Source organism: Salvia miltiorrhiza, chromosome 1 (assembly GCF_028751815.1).
Source record: "Salvia miltiorrhiza cultivar Shanhuang (shh) chromosome 1, IMPLAD_Smil_shh, whole genome shotgun sequence".
Classification (NCBI taxonomy): Eukaryota; Viridiplantae; Streptophyta; class Magnoliopsida; order Lamiales; family Lamiaceae; genus Salvia; species Salvia miltiorrhiza.
The window spans coordinates 60,790,954-60,813,729 of record NC_080387.1 but is presented as its reverse complement, the minus strand read 5'-3'; the positions used below and the strand labels follow the sequence as shown (position 1 = coordinate 60,813,729).

The following is a 22,776-nucleotide window of genomic DNA, read 5'->3' as shown; positions in this document are numbered from 1 at the left end:
CATTTCTCTTATCAATCAAAAACCAAAATCCCTACATTTCATCTTTTCATCCTTAGTGATATATATCATGGCTATGATTCAAAAGGCAAATCACTCCCCTTTATGCTCTTTTATTCACATTCATTTTCATTTCTTTTTCTTTTTGAGCTCATAGGGGATTAGTGACTTTCACACAATCAAAGCTTGATAAGCAATTTCAATCATTTCCCAAACTTTTTTCTTCATCAAAGCAACCACTAACACTCTAAGTTCTACCCCTTTATCATTGGTTCATTCAAAGAAAGGCTACAAGGCACAAAAGGGGTAAACTAGGATCATATGAGAATTTGGCACAATTGGGGTCAAGTGGCTAACAAAGATGGCCTTAAATCACTTCAATATTAACAACACATCTACTTTTATTTTCAAGAGAGGACTCATGGCAAGTTCTAGAGACCAACATACATGCTCAATCGATTTACACTCAAGAACAAAATGAGATTGTGATAATATGACAATCAATGGCTCAAATCTTACAAGCTCATTATCAAGTTCTTGGAGGCAAAACATTTAACTCACTTGTCACAAGTTCAAACTTTTCATGCATAATCCACAAGTGATACACACAATTTCTTTTCAAAAGCAACATTCATATCATAATCCCAACACACATTTCATCCAACTCATGTTTTTCAACAATCAAGCTCAAAAACAAAAGACAAGGAAAAGCTCAAAAACAGAGACAAAATCTCATTATTCGAAAACTAAACTAACTAAATAAATAAACAACGGATAAACGAGATAAGTAACCCATCTTCACCCTCCCCCCAAACTTATTTCACACAAAGGAGAAATAAGTTTGGATGAAGGAGAAAATGGTTACTTGTCTCATACTCACAAACGAGGTGGAGGCTTAGGCGGTGGCCATTTCTCATCAAATTTGCATGCTCCATCCACCGCGACCCAAAAATATGGTGGCTTTGCAATTCTTGAGACATCCCGGGCGTCATGGTAATCTCGTTCACCATCTAGAGTACCACCACACTCAAACAATTCCTTATTAGACAAATCAAAGTGAAAATCAAAAGATGAAGATAAATAAAAGTGAAAGAATCAAGCCTTCATAGAATCGCCTGTGGCGAGGTAAGGATCGACAAAATTTTTGACTTTGCTTTCTTTAAAGCTTGTGAAATCTTCATCTTTTTGAAATTGTAGAGGTTGTGTCGGAAAAGTTGGGCTCTCGACTTCAAGGGGTTTGGAGAATTGATCCTCATCTTCTTCATACTCTTCTTCAACTTCTTGAGGCTCTTCACTTAGCATTGGCATTGGTTCCTCATACAAGGTTCCATTTTGAAGGCTAATGGCCATGCACAAATCATCAATTCGCTTTTGATTTTCCATAGTGGTAGCCAAAGACCTTCTTTGCTCTTCTAGCATAACCTCCGATTTTGCTAGACTTTTTTCTATCCAAGCTTGTGTAGCTATGAAGCATTGAAGGAGATCGTCTTTTGAATTTGATTTCTCCTCTTGATAGTATCGATTTCCCCCTTGGAAGCCTTCTTGAGTGGAATAAGAAATTTCATAATTCCAACTATTGAAATGGTCCTCATACTCCAATGGTGATTGCCACTCCATGGCATTGCACCCCATGTCATAAAAGTCACCATAGGAAGGTGTTGGTTGGAAGGCTTTTTGGATCATTGGTTGCCTACAATTTCTTTTGGCTTCCAAAACACGCAACTTAAGTTGCATCAACGCCAATTGTAGTTGGAGTTGCTCAACCAACTCATTCCTTCCATCATCCATTTTTGGTGCCGCTTTTACGGTTGTGGAGCAATTTTCTCTAACAAAAATAAATAAACATATGAATAAACAAACATAAAAACAATATCTAAATTAGATAAAAACAACTTTTCACAATATCAAAAGTAAAAACTCAACCAATCCCCGGCAACGACGCCAAAAACTTGTTCGCTAATATTTTCACCACGCCGCAAGTATACGGTGTAGTTGCAATATAAGGGAAGCAAGGTCGTATTCCACAAGGATTGGTGAATTTAAACTTCTTTACACTATTAATAAGTTGTTTTTAATCTATTTAGACAACCAAAGTTCAAGAGGTGTTGATAACTAAAACAAAACTAAATAAAGCAAGAAAAGTAAATAACAATAACATAAACTTAGTGAATAAATTGGGGAATGACTTGAATGAAAGTTATCCTAGGGACTAGATTTCGATAGATCGTAATGAACTTCAATCTAAATCAATTTAAATCTTGATATGGCCTACTTATCTAGGGCGATCTCCCCACTAGTTTTAGCCCCCTCCCGGACGACTAAAACAGTAGATTACGGGTCATAATTGCCGTCCCCGGTCAATTTCTAACCTATAACTCCCAAGAGCACAAAGGATCAACAAGCCCTCACCCAACTCTCAACCTCCCGGTTTATTGAGATGATATGTATCAAACTCCTAATCTATTGTAATTATCCTCTCCCGATTCAAATCACAAATTAGAAATGCACAAAAGGTGGCCAACCAATCATACAAGAGATAAATCTAGGACTTGAAAAGATAACAATAAGCACAATCAAGATATATATTGAACAAAGAAATCAATCCATTACAAATTCATCTAATCTAATCCTTAAGATAAGAGATTTTAGCCAAGCATATTCATAATAAAAGCAAATCTCAAGTCATAAGAAAACATAAATAAAGATATAGAGAGATAGAGATTCATAGACAAATCCTATAATCTTGATCTTCAATCATGTAGTCTTGATGAGCTCCTTTCCAAGTCTTCCCCTTCTTTATTTGATTTTGGTGTTGTTTTTGTGTGTGGAAGAGAGAAAAAATGGTTGAGAATGGAGGCTAGGGTTTGGGATTGGAGAGTTGGGGAAGATGAAGTGGGTGTGTGTAGTGAATGAATGGGGAAAAAAAGAGAAAAATGGAGTTTTGAGGCTAAAATCGCGTTTGGGGTCCATTTGGGGGAGCCCCGCCCTTTTCCCGCGGTCACGGCCCGCGTCCGCGGCCTTCAAACGTGGGGGATGCTCAGGGGACCCGCGGTCCCGCCCCGCGGCCGCGGGTGGTGACCGCGGGTGTCTCCTGAGTCGGGAACAGCTGACCCGCGGTCTTACCCCGCGGCCGCGGGTGGTGACCGCGGGGTACTGGGCGTTTTGCACAGTCCGCTCGTTTTGCTCCGTTCTCCCTCGTCCGGACTCGGATTTGGTCGCCGTTTGCGCTCACGGATTCCTCTCGAGACGTACTTCGATCTCATGTCTTCAAAATCCTCCAATTAATTCTTGATTTTCCCTGAAATCACTCCAAAACTACACCAAGGAATTAAAACTCAACAAAACTCAAAATTGGGATACAAACACATATTAGCAATCAATTCATGGGGGAAAATGACAACAATTCATGCGATATTGAGGTACGAAAACCATGTTTGTCAATGTCCTGCATTATGGTCTGTGAGAACTTTCCCTTCCAAAATAAAATAGCCCCATATTTAATTCATTGCAGATCTGACATTATTTGGTTGTAATTTTTTTACTAAAGACCACATGGTCGGCATGTTTGAGATTAGAGAAATGATGAATATCAAAAGAAGAAGTGAGTATAAGTAAAAATTTCACACCAAAAGTTAGTTTATATAGGCCACGGGGATACACATTTGATGGGAGATATATATGAAACTTATATATTTAATATATTATATTGAATGAGATGCTTTGATAATGGAGTTGATTTTGGTTTGACGATAATAAAAAGTTGTTACATTTTTTGGAGATATATATGAAATGTTGCCAAATTACATATTTCACACTATCACCTCTCTCTCTCTTAGATCTGACGTCATGCATGCCTGAGATAGGGCTTCTTCTTCGTCTCCTTTGTTTAGCTGTAAAGATGATACAAAAATCCCATTAATCATGCATACCAATCAATATCTTACTCTACTTAATATGTATTTCATAATTTCGTTGATAGTTGATTGGTATATTAGTATTTTGATTTGTTAGACAAAACATAGAAACATAATCAATATGGGTCATGATTTATGGAGATATGATTGGATGATCTATTGTGTCGTGTTTAGCATTAGTAAGAATATTATTATTATTATTATTATTATTATTATTATTATTATTATTATTATTATTATTATTATTATTATTATTATTATTATTATTTGTCATACTTTGCAAAAATCACAACAAAAAATTAACACCCACCTTATATAGCCCTTCTTTTGTTTATCTCCACAAGATTTAATTGAAAATAATTAGAAATCAATCTATGAGATAGCGTGTAAATCAAAAATAATTTATATGAGATATTGCTACGGGTTCGTAAATAATTTTTTATTCTCTTGAATTCAAAAATAATCTATAGTCTAAAATTGCATGTAAATCAAAAACAATATTCACTTTTGCAAATGACTACAAGATCCCATGCAATTTATATGTATTTATATTTTGAATTTTATTTATTGGATGAATATTTCTCACAAAAGATTTAATTGAAATTAGTGATCTACAAATTTTTACATATAAATTTCATATATAGATGATGGGAATAAATGCCGTTCAATTAAATGTAGATTTAATTACATTTAATTAAGAATATAAATATATATATATATATATATATATATATATATATATATATATCTTCCTATAAATTAGTCAACTTTCCAAATATAGATCAACTTTCCAAAAATAAATTGAGTAAAAGGGCGGGAAATTTTTTTGGCTAGATGGACCAGCTTTTATATATGTATAGATTTAATTAAGAATATAAATATATATATATATATATATATATATAAATTAGTCAACTTTCCAAATATAGATCAACTTTCCAAAAATAAATTGAGTAAAAGGGCGGGAAATTTTTTTGGCTAGATGGACCAGCTTTTATATATGTATAGATAACATGGTAATATATTTTGTAGCAACATGCAAGGACCCAAACACAGTTACCGCCAACGACTTCGGTCTGAGCGGTTTAGATCGGCCGGGACCCTTTAACGCATACGGCATCACCGCCATCCGCGCCTCATCAGCCACGGTGCCGGGGTTCAACACTCTCGGCCTCACATATACACGCCGCCGCACACCCACCCTTCGTCGTCGGAGGTCATCTATGTATGATCGAGGTGGGATTCGCAACCACGTACCCAGAATATAAATATTACAGCAAAGTTCTGAACAAAGGTGATGTCTTCATCGTCCCTGTCGGGCTTCTTCACATCCAGCGAAACGTGGCGAGAACAAAGACTGTGATATTGGCGGCGTCCAACACCCAGAATCGCCGCGTTATTTATTTCCCCGACTCTGTTTTCGCGGCGAAGCCCGCCATCAATAGCAATTATCTGGCCGGAGCGTTTAAGCTGGACGAGAAAATTGTCAAAGATTTGCAGACAAAGTCGTGGTATAATCGATCGGTAGTGATTGTGTAATAAATTGTGTTCGATTTCTCGAGTAGTAGTGATTGAACGCTAGAATAAATAAAATTTCATCCATCTATTTTAGAAAAATGTTATGATGTTGGTTGTGAACTTAAACTTTTGTGTTGATCAGTTAAATACAAATGTCTAATTAGGTGCTATGACTTAAAAATTACCATAGATTACACCGTACAAGTAAAATTTGCTAATCCTCTTGATATTTTTGTTTTTGTAATAAGAGAATGTATATTTTGATGTATTGACTCAACAACATAATGTTGATCACTGAAACATTATTTTTGAACATAACAAATCTCTTTTCATCTTAAGGGGGTCAATAAAGTTGTCGAGAGAGTATAACATTGCCACATACAACAGAATATCAATAGCTTCTTTGAATAAAAATAACATATCGAAATCAATTACAATGTGGACTAATAGCTATTACATCATTCATTAAAAAAATTTACTTACCGAAATCAAGCAAGAAAAGAAAGAAAAAGAAACATATGTGACACAGCAAAGCAAGTACACGGCAAAACAGAGTACAAATCTGTAGTCCTAGAATGTGGCCTGGAGATGATACACAACACTCTGCTCGATCTGGAAGGCCTTGGCGAGAACATCGCTACTAATATCGGGCTTCGACCCGAAAACAGCGTTAGCAATGGTGATGACCCCAGGGTTCTGGCTGCTCAATGCAGCTATGGCAACTGCATTTTTAGTCCCCACATTGCGCTGGAAGTGAACGAGTCCAATCGGGAACACGAAAACGTCGCCCTTCTGAAGGGTCTTTGTGATGAGCCTATTGTCGGGATTGGAGGTCACAAACCCTACTTCAAGTGAACCCTCAATGACCGTCAAGATCTCCGTGGCTCTCGGGTGGGTGTGGGGAGGGTTGATTCCCCACGCCGCGTAGTCAATGCGCACCATGGAGATTCCGAGGGTGTTGAGCCCTGGCAACTGGGCTACGGTCACCGCGGTCACCCTTGAACCGTTAGGGTTCGAGGTGTTGCCGGGAATGTGGAGCCCACTGAAGGAGAAGTCGTTGGCTCCAACTGATCCAGGGCTCTTGCAAACTTGACCATTCACTCTTGCTGAAATTTTTGGATTATACGAGTTTGTGAGCATATACAATACTAGTTTAATGCCAAAGCAACAATATATCATACTATGTTAATGAATTTAATACCTGAGGCAGTGGCATCAGCTACACAAAAATCTTGCAAAGGACTAGGTTCCAAGGCAGATGCCAGGAAGCCAAGACACAGGGCTCCCAGTAGCAGGCTTAATAAAACAATGTTGTTAGCCATGATCGATGCACAACAAATTCGGAAGCTCGATTAAAAATTAGATCAATCTTTATGATGAAGTACATTTGCTGTTAGCGTTTTAGTATTTATAGAGGTTTGTTTAATTAGATAGAGAAGGGTTCAACAGAGAAGCTAAATATTGTGGAGAATAGAGAATTCGTAAAATAAAAACGAACAGATCTATAATTTTAATGAACAGATCAATGTACCGCATGAACAACAATTTGCCAAGGGTTCGAATCCTGCTGTGGCGAGTTTTTCTTTATTTTTACTAAACTGTTCATTACTTATGTTGATCTATTCGTAAAATGAATAGATTTGTTCATAATGAATAAAAAGATAATTCTCTATTTAACTCAACCCTAATCAGATAAATATTCGATTGTCTTAATTAAGCTTCTTGTCCTTTTCATTTTTATCAGTACTAAGAAAAGCCGCCCTTGCATGCCACTTGGAAGATGTTCATGGAAAGTCTTAATCATTAATTTGAATGTGACGGATAATTGCAGATTGAAGAAATGGTCAAAGCCTGGTTACGCGCCAATTGAAGAAATCAAATATATAGAAGGCATATGTTTTTTTTGAGGTAAAGAAGGCATATGTTTGTTAGTTTTTGCTCTAAAAGATACTTGGTATTTATTTTTATGCCTACCTGTACAAATCACCGGTTTCGTACGTAGGAAAAAAAAAAAAAAATCAATCGTTGTTAAAAATTAGTTAGTAATCGTTGTCGTAGGTATGTATTTCTATCAGTGCCATCTTTAGCGTTGTCTTTTATGCTAATAGACACCGCTACACAATAATGCTGATAAACACTGATTAAAAATCAATTTTCATTGGTTATTTAAGCAATAAAAAAGATATTTTTAGATATATTTTGTAGACCCTACAAAAGCAATTTTTGAATAAAATAAATCTAATTAATAATAAAAATAATAAACAACAAATATCGAATTATATAATTAATTATTATTATCAATATTTATTACAATAATCTATAATGTCTTGTCCAATACAATCTCCATACTTGACTCTAAGCTTTTTCATATAGTTCCTGAAACCAACGAAAAGACTAGTAAATGATTGAAAACTAAAATTTAATGAATAAATGATTGAAAACTAAAATTTTTGAGTTAAGGACACCAATAATATCCTTACTCGATTTTCTTTAATAATTGGAATTATATATAAAACTAAATAAATTATAAATACTTTTATTGCAAAATGTAAATGCAAATTTCATGTCATGTTTTAGCATATAATAAGTCATTACTTAACATATGCAAATAATAATATAATACCATTATGCAAATTATTCTTTAAATAAATTAATTAAACTAATTAATAGTTCAATTAATTAAAATAAGGCAGCCCAAACAAAATTAGTAAAGGTAGCCCACACTTTAATAAAATCAGAATAAAATCAGGCCCAATTAAATAAAATAATAAACCTAACTTAATTAATAAGCAAGCCCAAATGAAAAAATAGGAAAATAAAAGATCTGGCCCAGGTTAAAAACTAAAAGTCGGCCCAATGCTCAAGCCCAACCTCCAAACCCTTTCTTCTTCACTTTAAACACAACCACACACACAACACAAGCACACTAACTCACGCGCACTCACAGCTGCGCCGCATGTCCCTCCCATTCCCTCTGGCCTCTTCGTCTCCGGCGACGATGGCCGCCGCCCCTGACTCTCTTCTCCCTCTCTCTCTCTCTCGGTTCACACCGCCCACACTCCCTCTCTTCTCCAATTTCCACCGGCAGCGGCGAGAATCACCGCCACCGTTTCTACCCTGACCCGGCTCAGAGCGGCGACAAGGCCCTTGCCTCGCCGCCTCTCCCTCAAATCTTCGGCCGACAGCAGCAGATGAAGCAGGCAGCAGGAGCTAACCACCGCCGTGCCCTGCCTCCCTCCACCTCCGACGACTCGTCCTTCCGGCGACAGTAGCCAAGCCACCATTACCGGCACCCTCCACACTCTCTCCTAAACTCGGCAGACCCGACAAGCAAAAACAAGACTCAAGACTCCATTTTTATCATCATGCTTCAAAACATTCTTCTACTCCCTTTTTCTTTTTAAACAACAGTCATGCTTATATATATATGAACAGAGTGTATGTATATGACATTTACATAAATATATATTAACCATAAGGTTAATATGCAAAAACACCCCTAATGTTACCATCCCAACTACACTTAAGCCCCTAACCTAACGTTGATAGCAACTAACACCCAAAAGTTTATTAAGTACTACAATTAAATCCATAAACAAACAATTTCTTTGACTGAAGTATTTTTGCTAAATGATTTGTGGGCTGCTGATATAACATATATGAATAAATGGGTGGCTGAATGATACGTAAGGAAACTTGAAAGTTTGAAATGAACCTTGCTTTTGATAAATTTGGCAAATGGTTGGGGTCTGATGAGCTGCTGTTAACTGAACTTCAATGAACGGATGTAGTGAAACTGTAGCAGCATTTTCCTTTAGTTATTTGCAGTTGAACTATGAAAGAATGAAGGAAATTCAGGTTTAAAGCTTAAGCTTACCTTTGCACTTGGATTTTCTAGTGTGAGGAAGAAGTCTGAAAATCTTGGATATTGAGAATGCTAACTGAAGTTAGCTTGAACGTGCTTAAGCAGGTTTGGGAATTTGATAGCCTGCCTCTAGGCATGGCTTGAAGCTGAAATTGGGGGCTGGCAGGGTGGCTGCAGTAGGGTAAGGTGGCTAATGGGATAGCCTTAAGTGGGAGTGAGTTGAAGGAGAGATAGGACACTTAAAATCCTTTGGGTCAAAATTATAGGAACGTAGTAATTCCTCAGGCTTCGCTTATTAAAAGCTCGTGTGAATGCTCAGTTAAATAAATATGCAATGCATATAAATTTAAATAAATAAATTTACAAATACTTTTGTAAAATTATTTTGTTGGAATTAAAATAAATTTATTTTCTTTTATCCGGCGTGACAATCCCGTAGAAGAGGGGAGGGAAGCATACTTGAATCATGGGCTTTAAGTTGCAATTCCTGACTGCAGTAGGGAGCACTATAGCCGAAGACGTCTTCGCTCCAATAACGGGCCGGGCGTAGAATAACGGGCCGGACGTAGTCTCTCATGTACTGTGGGTTACTAGCTGCCATCTTTTCAACTTCAGCGCTTGACAGAAAGAGACTCGGTATCTTCTCCTCGGGCTACTAGCATCTCACGTGCACGGTGAAAGTTATCAAGTAGGATGCCAAATTCTTGTTAAGACTTCGACGCCCTAGCAACACAACACTTAACAAAAAGATCAAACGCACCGGTAGGAAAAAGAAAAATAATCAAGCAAAACGAAAGAAACAAAATAAACACAGAAAACAATGTAACACAATCAAACGCCTAAAGCTTTCCCCGGCAACGACGCTAAAATTTGACTCAACTCGAAACACCTATTGAATTGACTTGCAATCGTACGAGGTCATTCTAGAGGAATAAGCTAATCCAAGTCATACTCTCAAAGAAGGGCTAAGCAGGGCGTTCACTCATGTTACTCACAGAAAGCAGTAAAATCCTAAACATTCTAAACAATAATTGGGTCTGTCACTCCTCATCTGATTAACTAACGCATAATTGAAAGAAAAAAAATATAAAACTAACTAGGCAATAGGTAAAACGCAGATAAAATAAAGTAGTAAAAGAAAGCATAAAACCTAAAGTTCTAAAGTAGAGTTTTAGGAAGCAACATAATTAAACGATTCATAATCACATATGAATAGTTAACAAAAAAACTAGTGATGATAAACTCAATTAACCTAGAGGATATATCTAATTTATGAACGAATGCTAGAACAGTAGAAATATTAGGCAATGGAATAACTAGCAAAGCATCATGAATTTAAACCTTAGATTAAAGCATCAAAATCAAACAAGTTGGTGTAGGGAAGAATCGAAAATGAAATAACTATCAACTTACAAATTAATATGATGAAATGAATATTAATATAGAGATGTGTGATGAACCACAAATCTTATACTTGCAATTATAGGGAAGAAAATTAATATCCAACACTTGAATTGAAAAGCAAAATCATAAATCATCAATCCAATGTATCAGACGTCTATGTCTACCAATTCAAGAAATAATGGTAAATGTCGGTTGCCTTCTAATCTGTTTTGAGAAGTGCATGTGGCGGCTGCGTATAAAAAAATCGAAGTCAGACGCTGATTAAAAACGAGAGTGTATATATATCGTATCAGGAGGCGGCGGTGGCAGCCAGAGGGCGGCCGTCGGGGGCACCCCACGACTTCAGGAGGCGGCTGGCGCAGCCTCTCCAGCGAGAGCCGGTCGCGCGGCCACTGCACTGCACATTGTTCTTGTTTTGGCCCGTTCTCTCTCGTTTGAAATCCAATTTTAGATCCGCTTTCGCCCACGAACTCATATCGAAATGAACTTCAATTCTTGTTCAGGACACTCAGCTCAAATCTGTCTCCATTTTTTAATTAATTCGAGTATAAAATCCTGAGATAATAAAATTAGCCCATAAACTCAAATCAATTAACTCTTGAGTGAACGAGACCAAAATATAAATCAATAGAACACATAAACACTCAGAAATTCATCACAAAATATGGCTGAACAGTAATAATAAAAATTAAAAGACTACTTTATATATAAATAAATAGGTTCTATATATTATATTAGACTGTATTTATACTAACTTGATAAGTAGTTATTTTTTTTTATAAATTAACAATTAAATAAAAAAATTAAATGTGTGGAATTCAAAAGCTTTGGCCTTCAACATTAACCGCTAGACCACCACACGCACACAAATAAGTAGTTAAATTTGGTGGTTTAAGAGTTAAATAATTAATATTTCATGTTGATGTGGCTGTAATAGGTAAATCAAAATTTGCAAACAAACTCTTGTTACATGTCCCTTCCAAATGGAGTAAAATATTGTGCATGAGCTCAAATCTAAATTTTAATTTAGGGCGATTTATTTTTTTTGAGGAAGAAGACGAAAACTTATATTACTAACTATCAGCATCAACACACTCCCTTAGCCATGAAGGGAAATTACATGTCCAAATCTGAGACTCCTGAATACGTCCAGCAAAATTAGCGAGAGAATGGGCAGCCACATTCACTTCGCGATAAACATGTTTAATACCTATCAACAAGTTCTGTCTCGCCACATGAAGGATCTCTTGAATATATCATCCGGCAAACATCGAGCTTCTTCCTCTTCATCCAACATCGCTCTAGCAGCAAGAATGGAATCCGTGAAGACCTCCACCGGAGCTATTGCATTTTCAACACACAAGATGATACCATGAATGACAGCCCTCACCTCCGCCATCATAACACTCGTCGTCGGCGAAGTTTTCTTAGCAGCCGCCAACAACATTCTCCCTTCATGATCACGCACAATGATACCCACACCAAACTCCCTCTTCTCCAGATCATATCGCGCATCCACATCCACCCTATATCTCCCTCGCTTCGGTTTCTCCCAAACTCTCCTTCCCAGCTTCACCCCCAACCACCGGTCCACACCATTAATAGGTTTAGCATCCTCATAAGCTTCCAAAACAGCACGACAATCATCCACCGAAGGCATTTGTATGGTATCAACATCTTTATGCCGCAAGCTACACACATAAGACCAAATCTTCCATAAAATCATGCACCATAAATTGTACTCCTCTTTCTCCAACAAATCAAACATGATTTCAGCAATATCCATCAGCTGCATTCCCTGCGTCTTCCTCAAAATCTCCCAGAACGAAGATGCCTTATAATCCGTGATATGTTGTGTTGTTTCATTGGATTAATCCTGAGTATGAGCGTGCCATAGTTTTTGATATTTGAAAAAATTTCACTTGTAGTATAATGTAATGTATGCATATTAATTCAAAGGAAGATGATCTCCAAAAAATCATCAAAGTTGAATTGGACTCGACTATCAAATCCATGGTTTTGCCGCTGATCTCGTTCACCCAAAAAAGCCCATAAAAGTCGTCGACAAAGGCATCTGTAATTGTGTATAGCGATATGCTTCCAAAGTGTATAATCTTAAAAAATAATTGGCCCTAAGGGGACAAGAAAAATTCACGGCCCAATAGAATGGAAGGATATGTATGTCAATAATTATGATATTAAGGGTTTATTTGTACTTAACTTTAGGGGCTTACTTAATCTTTTGGAGAAACATTAAGGCTGCATTAATTTAATCCCATTTTCCCTTTCTTTCTTCTTCTTCTGAATATCTGTTTGTAGCTTAAGTTTACTTTCAGCATTAATTTGGTAAAAATTAATTAGGCATATTAACTTGCATAAAAGTGATTAGGCCCATTTATTTCAGTTTCAGCAAATGAACCTGATTCAATTTTATTGAATTCAGTTAGGCACTATAACAAAGTAAACTCTTACATAAATAATGACAAAATAGTGGCCAACATGTTTTTATTAGGCCCATATATATATATGACACTTCATAATTTAACATAAATATTTACTAAAAAAGCATCATTATGGCACTTAATTTCTTTCAATAAGCAATTGAGACATTCGGATAACAATTTACATATTTGACAAATATAAGAATCTCACTGGCGTATAATAAATCAGCAGGCAAAGTCAATTGTAACACTTTCAATTCTGATTAAAAATCATCTAATCAATATAGGCTAAATTGTCATGAGCAAAGGTAGAATGAAAATTAACACAAGAATCTCTTAATTCATTCTCATTTAATGACTTTAACGTGTGTGTGTGTGCATATATATATTTGAATCATATAAAAATTCAAAAATACTTTCAAAAGTTTTCAGTTCCTCAAATCTATTCTTTAACGAAACAATTGTCATATCATATCCACAACAACAAGAAGACCCCTTAATATATGATATGTATAAAATTATATTCAAAGTGATTAAATTATGACAATTTAAAATTATAATCAATCTATAACTAAAATCGATACATGCATATTACAATTTGTTATTTTTTGTGTTCATAATTAGAATATATAGGGTTGGCAAATTTAATTAGCGAGCCTTTGGATATAATTAATTTATTTGAGAGTATAATTGACCTAAGATTTTCTTATAATTTTGATAAGAAACTAGTTAAGTCAAACAACACAGCATTCGGACACTATAAAAAGAGGTTGCTTCCACTCTCAACCTAAAAAGAAGCAAGCTTTCTCGATTTGCATTCCGTAAGAACTCAAAATGGCTTCAAATGCTATTTTATTAATCACATTAACCCTCTTCAATTTCATTTGCATCTCCTTCGCCTTCGACCCTCGTCCTCTTCAAGATTTCTGCGTTTCAAGTCCCCCGGGAAACGGTAACCTGTAACCACTAATTTATTTCTTATGTTTAATTATTTTATTAAATTATTATTTAAGTATGATAATATATTTTCCAGCAACATGCAAGGACCCAAACGAAGTTACCGCCAATGACTTTGGTTTGAGCGGTCTTGATCGGCCGGGACCCTTTAACGCATACGGCATCACCGCCGTCCGTGCCTCATCGGCTACGGTGCCGGGGTTCAACACTCTTGGCCTGACATTTGCGCGTGTGGAGTATGCGCTGAACGGATACTTGCCGCCACACACCCACCCTTCGTCATCGGAGGTTATCTATGTGGTGGAAGGTATGTTGGAGGTTGGATTCATAACCACCTACCCAGAATATAAATATTACAGCAAAGTTCTGAATAAAGGTGATGTCTTCATTATACCTGTCGGCCTCCTTCACACCCAGCGAAACGTGGCGAGAACAAAGACTGTGATAACAGCGGCGTCCAACACCCAGAATCGTCGCGTTATTTATATCCCCGACTCTATTTTCGCGGCGAAGCCCGCTATCAACAGCTATTATCTGGCCGGAGCGTTTAAGCTGGACGAGAAAACTGTCAAAGATTTGCAGACGAAGTCGTGGTTTAATCGATCGGTAGTGCCTGTGTAATAAATTGTGTTCAATTTCACGAGTGGTTGAAAGCAAGAATAAGTAAAAGTTTATATCCTTCTATGAGAAAAATGTTATGATGTTGGTTGTGCATCCAAACTATTGTATTATTTGTTTAAACACGACAATCTAATTACTAAGACTAGGGATGGCAACGGGCCGGATTTGAACCGGGTCTGGCCAATACCAGATCCAGATCCGTTTTCATATACTAGATCCAGATCCAGATCCAGATCCGTGGATCTGAAAATTTTGGATCCAGATCCAGATCCGTCAGATCCGCGGGTCCACGGGTCCAGATCCATGGATATGCTATTTTTAAATTAAATTAAAAAAATTTCACAAAATAAACAACATCTGATTTCCATCATGAAAAATATAACATAAAATACTATTATCTAATTACTTTTAGTTTTTATTCTTTTGAATATAATTTATTTATTATTTTTAATTTAGTGAATATTATTAGTAAACTAAATATAAAATATACATATAAAATAAAACGGATCCACGGGTCGGATCTAGGCCGGATCCGGATCTAAAATTTCAAATTTAAAGTAGTGTCAGAATCATATGCAATGTTCATTTAACTACTCGATGCCCCCATGAAGTTTTTTGACCAACTGTGAAGAAAAGTAGGGAGCTTTTGTCCCCCACGCGAAAAATGAAAGCACAAGCTTTTTGACCAACTGTGCGTGTGCGGCGCCACGCCGGTGCCATCTCCCCCTCCCCGGCTTCTCCTTGGCCGTTGCTTCACCGACGACGCGGCCCTCCTCGCAGCAGCAGCAGACCCTCCTCGCAGCAGCAGCAGATCGGCCCTCCGCTCCTCGCAGCAGCAGCAGAACCGACGACGCCGCCTCCTCGCAGCTGCAGCAGACCTCCGCTCTCGCTTCGCTCGACGCCGCGCTCTCGCCGCTCGCCGTCGGGAGCCACGCCGAGAAGACGGACGCGCTGCTCAAGCGGGCCCAGCTGCAGGCCGCCGGAGGTTAAAGAGCCGCATGACATCGTTATTTCACCTTCATCGACGCCTGCGCCGGAGGAGCAGCGACAGCCGCTGAGACTTCCGATCTGCGACATCTGCACCGGCAGGCCGCGACTCCGGACTTCCACCGGCGCTCACGGCTCAGCTGCTCAAAGTGACGATCTCCTGATGACGGCGCCGGAGGCTCTCGCAGCCCCGAACTCCTCGGCGGCCTTGCCTTCACGTTTTGATTTCCCTCCTATCTCTAACAACTTTTCCCCGAACTCCCATCTGGTAAGAGATGCGAACCATGGAGCCAACTTTTCTGGTATTCAGGCACAAAGTGCGGCTACCACACCGACGCCAAAGGCTGTTCACACAAGTGTTGCGCCGATCGCGGATACTGGAGACAGTGGGTCTGCTAAGGCTACGAAAAGGACCTTTGCATCTCTGCTTCATACATCGTCTCAGCGGAAGCCTGATTTACTCATCCACAAATTCACTTCGCTGAATTCCGAGAGAACGGGGAGCGGTTTCTCACTCACCATCCCTAAGGCCCTCATTGATAAGAACTTGGAGGGCTTTAAGCATGCCGCTATTGGGCGACTTTTCCTACAAAAGGGTGACAAACCGAGATCTACACAAGACATCAAATCCGACTTGCAACGTTTATGGAACCTGAAAAATGGTTGGCAATTGATTCCGATGGGAAAAGGATTTTTCACGCTGAAGTTCGGAACGCAACAAGACAAAGACATAGCCAAGGCCAAAACGGTTTGGGATCTTTCTTCTGGCTCACTTCGATTGCGTGAATGGACTCGCAACTTTGATCCTCATAAGGAGATTTCTTCCCTCAGTCAAGTTTGGGTTCGCATATATAATATGCCCGCTGAATATTGGCACCCAGAGGTTTTTGCGGCCATAGGACGTACGTTAGGATTTCCTATCAAATTGGATGGCGCTTCGGCGAATCGGGAAGTGGGAAGTTTTGCTCGATTGCTTGTTGAGATTGATTTGTCTCTTCCTTTAATTGACTCTATGACAATTGATTGCGATATTACTTCCTTTTATGTGGAATTTGTCTATGAACATTTGCCTCGCTACTGCTCTCTATGCAAAATAACAGGCCACGTTCTCGATGAATGCAAGCGGCTTAAAATCAATGCCGATGGTAATGATTCCAAGCAGGCTCCAACTAAGGAAGGCAATAATCAGAGGACGAACAAGGATGCCAATATGCCAGCGAAGGAAGTCAGCAAACAGGTGTTGAATACTTTCAAGCCTCCTGCTAAAGTTAGTAACTGGAAGCCTAAAGAGCAGCAGGAGTCTCTGGCCACGGGAAAAAATCAATTTGCTGGTCTCGATGTTGAGGAGGGGGAATTTTCAGTTGAAGAGGAAGCGGATACTCCAGAGCGACATGACACGCAGCCTTTGCCTAAGGGGCCGTTTGAGGATCCTCACCCCTCGGCGTCCCTTTCACCTCGGGAACCATTTCCGACGGGTTCTGGTGGGCAGCCTGTTCTTGATGCCCGACCCAGGTCTCCCTCTTCTGCGGTGATTCTACATCAGGTCCTCCCTGAGGCCCAACTTGGGTCGTCTTCCTCTGCGGAGACTATGCTTCAGGTCCCGCAATCGGATCTAGCTTTGGTGGTGATGCCAGGAAAGGCGATGATGGAGGATTCTCCCATACCTCGCGGCCGTGGGCGCCCAAAGGGTTCTACCAAGAAGGGGAGGGTTTCCGATTCCTCTATAAAGCACCGGCTCCGGCGTATAATCAAGAATGGTATGGATATGAGTAAGAGTCGTGCGGATGGTGCCGTTTTGCAGGGCGCAGGAGCACATATTGTGCCAGTGGAGTTCTTGAATAAAGTCCAACATGCTCAGGATGGAGGTGCGATTCTACAAAATTTTGTGATTCATTCTTCTTCCGACGCTGCTCGAGCTATGTCGGCGGTTGTTTCTAAAAGATGGGGAGATATGTTGGACGACGACGACTCTTTGGATGAGGATGAATCTCTAAATATTTTCTCATAGTTTGGGTGTTTGTTTTCGTTTACCCGTGGTTTCTCGCGGGTGTTTAAGACTGCTTTTGTTTTGACTCTTGTTTTTCTTTTTTTTCCTTTCTAATAAAATTTCTATTTCAGCAGTAGTGTCAGAATCATGTAGATCTCTTTATTAATACATAAACTCAAATATACATAATGTTGGATAAAAATATACATGAGAAAGTATCCGTATGCAAACTCTCTGGTGTCTCTCCCTATCGAATAATTAATGATATGCATATTTGTGTGTAAGTTATACATATTTATGTTTTTCTTTATGCATAGTACTATGTGACACTATCGGGTAGCTCTCGTCGCTGGCCATTTAATGGATTATACTTTTCCAAATGGGTCACATACTGATACCTCTCATGCATAATTCTATCCAGCGTCATTCATATTTTTATTTATCTTTATTTATATTGGTGTTCAATTACATGTATAATTTTGACGACAGCCGCAGATAAAATATGAATTTTCGATAAAAATATATATATATATATATATATATATTTAATTTTCAAAATTTTTATTCTTATTTAACCTCTGTGTGTATTTTGCCATGGAAGCCCTTAGAAGGCATCCATCACGTGTCACTCTCCTAGCGCGACACATGCACATATGATATGGTCCTTAGTTATGATCTATATACTATTATAAGGGGTGGGATCTACATGATTCACTCCCTGATAATATGATACTAATATATTTTTCAGCAACATGCAAGGACCCAAACACAATTACCATCGATTACTTCGGTTTGAGCGGTCTGGATCTGTCGGGACCCTTTAACGAATACGGCATCATCGCCGTCCGCGCCTCATCAGCCACGGTGCCGGGGTTCAACACTCTCGACTTGACATTTAGGCGCACGGAGGAATGGATACGCGCTGCCCTTAGTAAATTGTGATGGTTGTTATTTATGATGATGAAGATAAGTATGAGTAATTGAAGAGTTTGAGGTAATGGGCAGAATGTGTGTGGGGAGATGAAGAAAAGGCAGCGGTGGCGAGGTGAAGAGGATGCTTTTCATTCAAAAGCCATTACTCTGCTTTCTGCGATGTATGCTTTAGCTTGTTTAGCTCTGACTAAGAGTTCATTTTATAATAAGTTAAAGATATTTTATTATGTGATTGTATGTGTATGTTTGATATATATTTTTAATTTCCTTCTGCTGTTAGATGTGCAGCATAGATCATGCTCTTGAAGATGACAGTGAATCACAAGCAGCTGTAGCCGCAAAATTATGCATCTCGGTAATTTTTTTGGGAAAATTTTGATGGGTGTAGTGTTTTTCATTGGTTAACTAGTGACATCGATCATGTATGTAAATTATAATTGGTGCATATAATAACATACAGTTTGGATGATTTAAGTCTATTTTGTGTGAACTATGTTATAAAACACAGTAGGTTATTGGAGTGTGAATTATTTATACATTACTATCTGTAAATTATTACTATCATTTATAGCATAAGATTAGGGGTGGATATTTGGGTAGAGATGGGTACTCTATCCGATTTTGGCCGAGTACTTGACCCGAAAATAAATCAAAAGTAGCACACCGTACCCGTACCGTCTTATGAAATCGGGTACCCTAATACCCGGGTGTCGATACCTGATCCGGCTATTCAGGTATCCAATTATTCGATCTAGCTATTAAAATTATTGTTTCATTATAAGTCCTAATTTCTATAGCCCAAGTAGCATGTTTAATTAAAAGGATAAATGGATTGGTGGATATTTCAACATTTCAAAATTGATGTTTTTTATTTGTTGATGAGTTTCTTTATCCCAAATAGTTTTTATTTCATTGATTATGATGATTCATAAAGAATGAAATTTTAAAAAAAAAAAAAACAATGGGGTACTAGGCATTTGTCACATAAAAATCAATATATAATGCCATAAAAGTCAGTGGCTATTTACCAATCTATTTTATTCAAATTGAGATAATATTTATAACCCTTAGGGCTCGTTTGATTTTCAGTAAAGGATTATGTAGGATAATTTGTAACCAGAATATTTAGCGTGGATAATGACAGATTATTAATACTGAGTTGGTGTTTGCTATCATGGCTAAATACAGAATATCCTGATTTAAGTTAATCCTAGGGGGAAGGTGGTATTATTAATCCTAAGAAATCTAGATTAATAATACTAGGTTGTGGGATTAAACCGAGTCATCCGTATTATTACTAAATAATACCAAACACTAGATTGATCTGTACTAAATTAGTTAATACAGTGTATTAGCCAATATCAAACATTAAAAAAATATGCAGGTAATCGGGTATACCCGATGGTTAATCGGCGGGTATACCAGTTACCCGGAAAACAGTAGCTTATCTACCCGGTACGCTGCATATGGTTGATACTTGATAGATATATATCACACACATTTCTTTCGCTGCCTTAACGGTCGATTGACTAAGGTATAATCTGGCAAATGAGATCCTCTGTCCCAAAATATAGTGTGTACCACATGTACCACTCTTCATTTCTTTATATTTTAAAATTATTTTTTATTCAATTTTGATTTATTATGCTTTTATATAATATAAAGATAATTAACAAGGGTTCACTCATCCATTTAGGGTTTATAATTATTTTTTTATATTTATTTGAATTAATAATATATTATTTGGGTTCATTAATTCAAAGTTAAGGTATATAATTTTTTAAATATTAATTTTTCAATAATAAATACTAATTAGAGTTTATCATATAATAATAATTTTTATTTTTATAAAAAACAATTTATAAAACAAAGAAATGAAGAGTGGTACACGTGGTACACACAATATTGTGGGACAGAGGATCTCATCTGATCATCTGGCCGATTGACTTAAAGTTTACTGTTCAACAAATTAATATATGCGCCTAATTCAATTCAATAAAGCATTAAGAATATGATGACTATTTTAACTTTCTAACCATAAAAGGCGCAGATGTTCAATTAATGGTAAAAGTTTGGGATGCTTGGCAAGTGGCAACATTTAATTGGGAGTACTTTTGCCAATCATTTATTTAAGAGAATTATTTTAAATATATTTAAATTTGATTATAATTATAATATATAAGTTAGGGATTAATAGCAATTTCGCTCATAGTCAACCCATACGCAATACCAACATCAACTTATAACATTTTTACGGAAACTTAACTTAACGATACAAAGAGAGGATATAATTAAGTTTATTCAAACACGACTTCACATTATTCTAGCGTTCAATCACCATCTGAGAAATTGAACGCTATTAATCCATTAGACAAACCGAGTGGAAGAGTCACATGCCGATTAATACATAAACCACGGCTTCCCCTGCAAAATTCTCACAGTTAACTCGAGCAGCTTAAACGCTCCGGCTAGATAATGGCTGTTGATGGCGGGCTTCGCCGCGAAAACATTGTCAGGGATAAAAATATTGCCGGGATTCTGGCTGTTGAGAGCCACCAACGTAACACTTTTTCCTTTGGCCACGTTTCGCTGGGTGTGGACGAGGCCGACAGGGATGATGAAGACATCACCTTGGTTCAAAACTTTGCTGTAATATTTGTAGTCTGGGTACGTAGTTACGAACCCGACCTCGACCGTACCTTCCGCCACATAGATCACCTCTGACGCCCTAGGGTGAATGTGCGGCGGGAAGTAGCCATTCTGCGCATACTCCACCCGCGCATATGTCAAGCCTAGAGTGTTGAACCCCGGGACAGTGGTTGGGTCCGCAATCACCAAGGCCACGCCGTAAGAGTTAAAGCCTTTGGGCCGATCTAGACCGCTGAGGAAGAAGTCGTCGGCAGTAACCGTTTTTGGGTCCTTGCATGTTGCTGCCAAATATATCATTATCATTATGATACATATATAAGAATTTTTTGTAATAGTTGAGGAGAAATTTGCATGCAATTGCTATATATCAGTAAAATAATTCAACATAAGACTAAACAAGGTTAGTTACCATTTCCCGTGGGATCTGCAACACAGAAATCTTGAAGAGGACGAGGGTCGAAGGCCAAGGAGATGCAAATGAAATTGAAGAGGGCTAATGTGATGAGGAAAATAGCATTTGAAGCCATGCTTTTATTTATTTATTACTGAATGCAAATCAAAAAAACTTGCTTGTTTTAGGTTGTAAAACTGGAAGCTGCAGCCTCTATTTATAGAGGTCTTCCACTGAAATTGGAATGCTGTATTATTGCGGCCTTAAATAGATACATATATAGAAAACTCAGCTAATTAATAAATTAGGAGTAATTGCTTGTATTCATAATGGATTTGAGGCATTTGCCTGTTTGTTGAATAAGATAATACATAGTCTGAAACAAGCCGAAATAATTTTTTATATATATAGTAATTCATAATTAGAATAAATCTCCTCATTTCATTATGCTAATTATTAGGGATGTTAATCCAGCTTGAAATTCGTGGGCTGACCAATTAACCCGCCAATCCGAGAGGATTACTTAGGGGTGAAAATTTTCAATCTGATAAAAATTACAACCCGATTAGCCCGTAATCAAATAGTCCGGCACCCGATAGGGTCGGTACGAAACTAGCCCGAAATCTTATAGGGTTGACCCGAAAATAATGTGTTTGTTTGATTATGTGAAAATTTTCTCGTTATTTTATTTTCAACTTCATTACTTTGCTTATGAAAATTAGTATAATAAGATAATTTTTTCAAAAATTTGTGAAATATATTTTGATTCAATATTAAAAATTCAATATTAGAAAGTTATACTCATCTTTTGACTTCTCTGTATTTTTAATCCAATACCTAGCTAATATAAAATATTTAGATGTAAAATTAAAAAATGATACTTATTTAATAAAAATATTACTCCCTCTGTCCCACGAATTTTGACATGTTTGGTTTCGACACGGGAATTAATTAGAAGTTGTAAATTAGTGTTTTAAGTGTGTAATTAATAAATAATAAAAGTGATAAAGTAGAAGAGAGAAGGTAATAAAAATAATAAAGTAGGAGAGAGACGGTAATAAATGTGATAAAGTAGGAGAGAGAATGTAATAATTATTACCCAAAATGAAAAC

At 37.5% G+C, this 22,776-nt stretch overlaps 3 protein-coding genes and 1 long non-coding RNA gene across 4 annotated transcripts; 1 reads left to right on the top strand and 3 right to left on the bottom strand.

The window, feature by feature from the left end:
- Window positions 1-5,819: 5,819 nt before the first annotated feature.
- On the bottom strand, window positions 5,820-7,347 carry LOC131000683 (putative germin-like protein 2-1). The gene is made up of 2 exons (XM_057926715.1): window positions 6,631-7,347; window positions 5,820-6,535 (listed from the first exon to the last, which is right to left on the bottom strand). The coding sequence occupies exons 1-2, from the start codon at window positions 6,749-6,751 to the stop codon at window positions 6,000-6,002; spliced, it is 657 nt and encodes a 218-aa protein (XP_057782698.1). The 5' UTR covers window positions 6,752-7,347; the 3' UTR covers window positions 5,820-5,999.
- A 337-nt stretch (window positions 7,348-7,684) lies between these two features.
- LOC131000789 (uncharacterized) lies at window positions 7,685-9,500 on the bottom strand. The gene is made up of 3 exons (XR_009093794.1): window positions 9,307-9,500; window positions 9,145-9,225; window positions 7,685-7,805 (listed from the first exon to the last, which is right to left on the bottom strand). It is a non-coding gene; the product is annotated as an uncharacterized LOC131000789 (long non-coding RNA).
- Window positions 9,501-13,938: 4,438 nt separating this feature from the next.
- Window positions 13,939-14,780, top strand: LOC131000654 (germin-like protein subfamily 1 member 11). The gene is made up of 2 exons (XM_057926674.1): window positions 13,939-14,091; window positions 14,173-14,780. Exons 1-2 carry the CDS (start codon window positions 13,974-13,976, stop codon window positions 14,715-14,717), a joined length of 663 nt encoding a protein of 220 aa, XP_057782657.1. The 5' UTR covers window positions 13,939-13,973; the 3' UTR covers window positions 14,718-14,780.
- A 6,072-nt stretch (window positions 14,781-20,852) lies between these two features.
- On the bottom strand, window positions 20,853-21,855 carry LOC131000716 (germin-like protein subfamily 1 member 11). Its single transcript, XM_057926764.1, has 2 exons — window positions 21,683-21,855; window positions 20,853-21,554 (listed from the first exon to the last, which is right to left on the bottom strand). Exons 1-2 carry the CDS (start codon window positions 21,798-21,800, stop codon window positions 21,025-21,027), a joined length of 648 nt encoding a protein of 215 aa, XP_057782747.1. The 5' UTR covers window positions 21,801-21,855; the 3' UTR covers window positions 20,853-21,024.
- Between the last annotated feature and the right edge of the window lie 921 nt (window positions 21,856-22,776).

Coding starts and splice junctions, on each gene's coding strand:
- LOC131000683 (XM_057926715.1), bottom strand. CDS start 6,751: ATGGCTAACAACATTGTTTTATTAAGCCTGCTACTGGGAGCCCTGTGT. Junction 6,536..6,630: donor AGCTGATGCCACTGCCTCAG/GTATTAAATTCA, acceptor CAAAAATTTCAG/CAAGAGTGAATGGTCAAGTT.
- LOC131000716 (XM_057926764.1), bottom strand. CDS start 21,800: ATGGCTTCAAATGCTATTTTCCTCATCACATTAGCCCTCTTCAATTTC. Junction 21,555..21,682: donor TGCAGATCCCACGGGAAATG/GTAACTAACCTT, acceptor TATATTTGGCAG/CAACATGCAAGGACCCAAAA.
- LOC131000654 (XM_057926674.1), top strand. CDS start 13,974: ATGGCTTCAAATGCTATTTTATTAATCACATTAACCCTCTTCAATTTC. Junction 14,092..14,172: donor TTCAAGTCCCCCGGGAAACG/GTAACCTGTAAC, acceptor TATATTTTCCAG/CAACATGCAAGGACCCAAAC.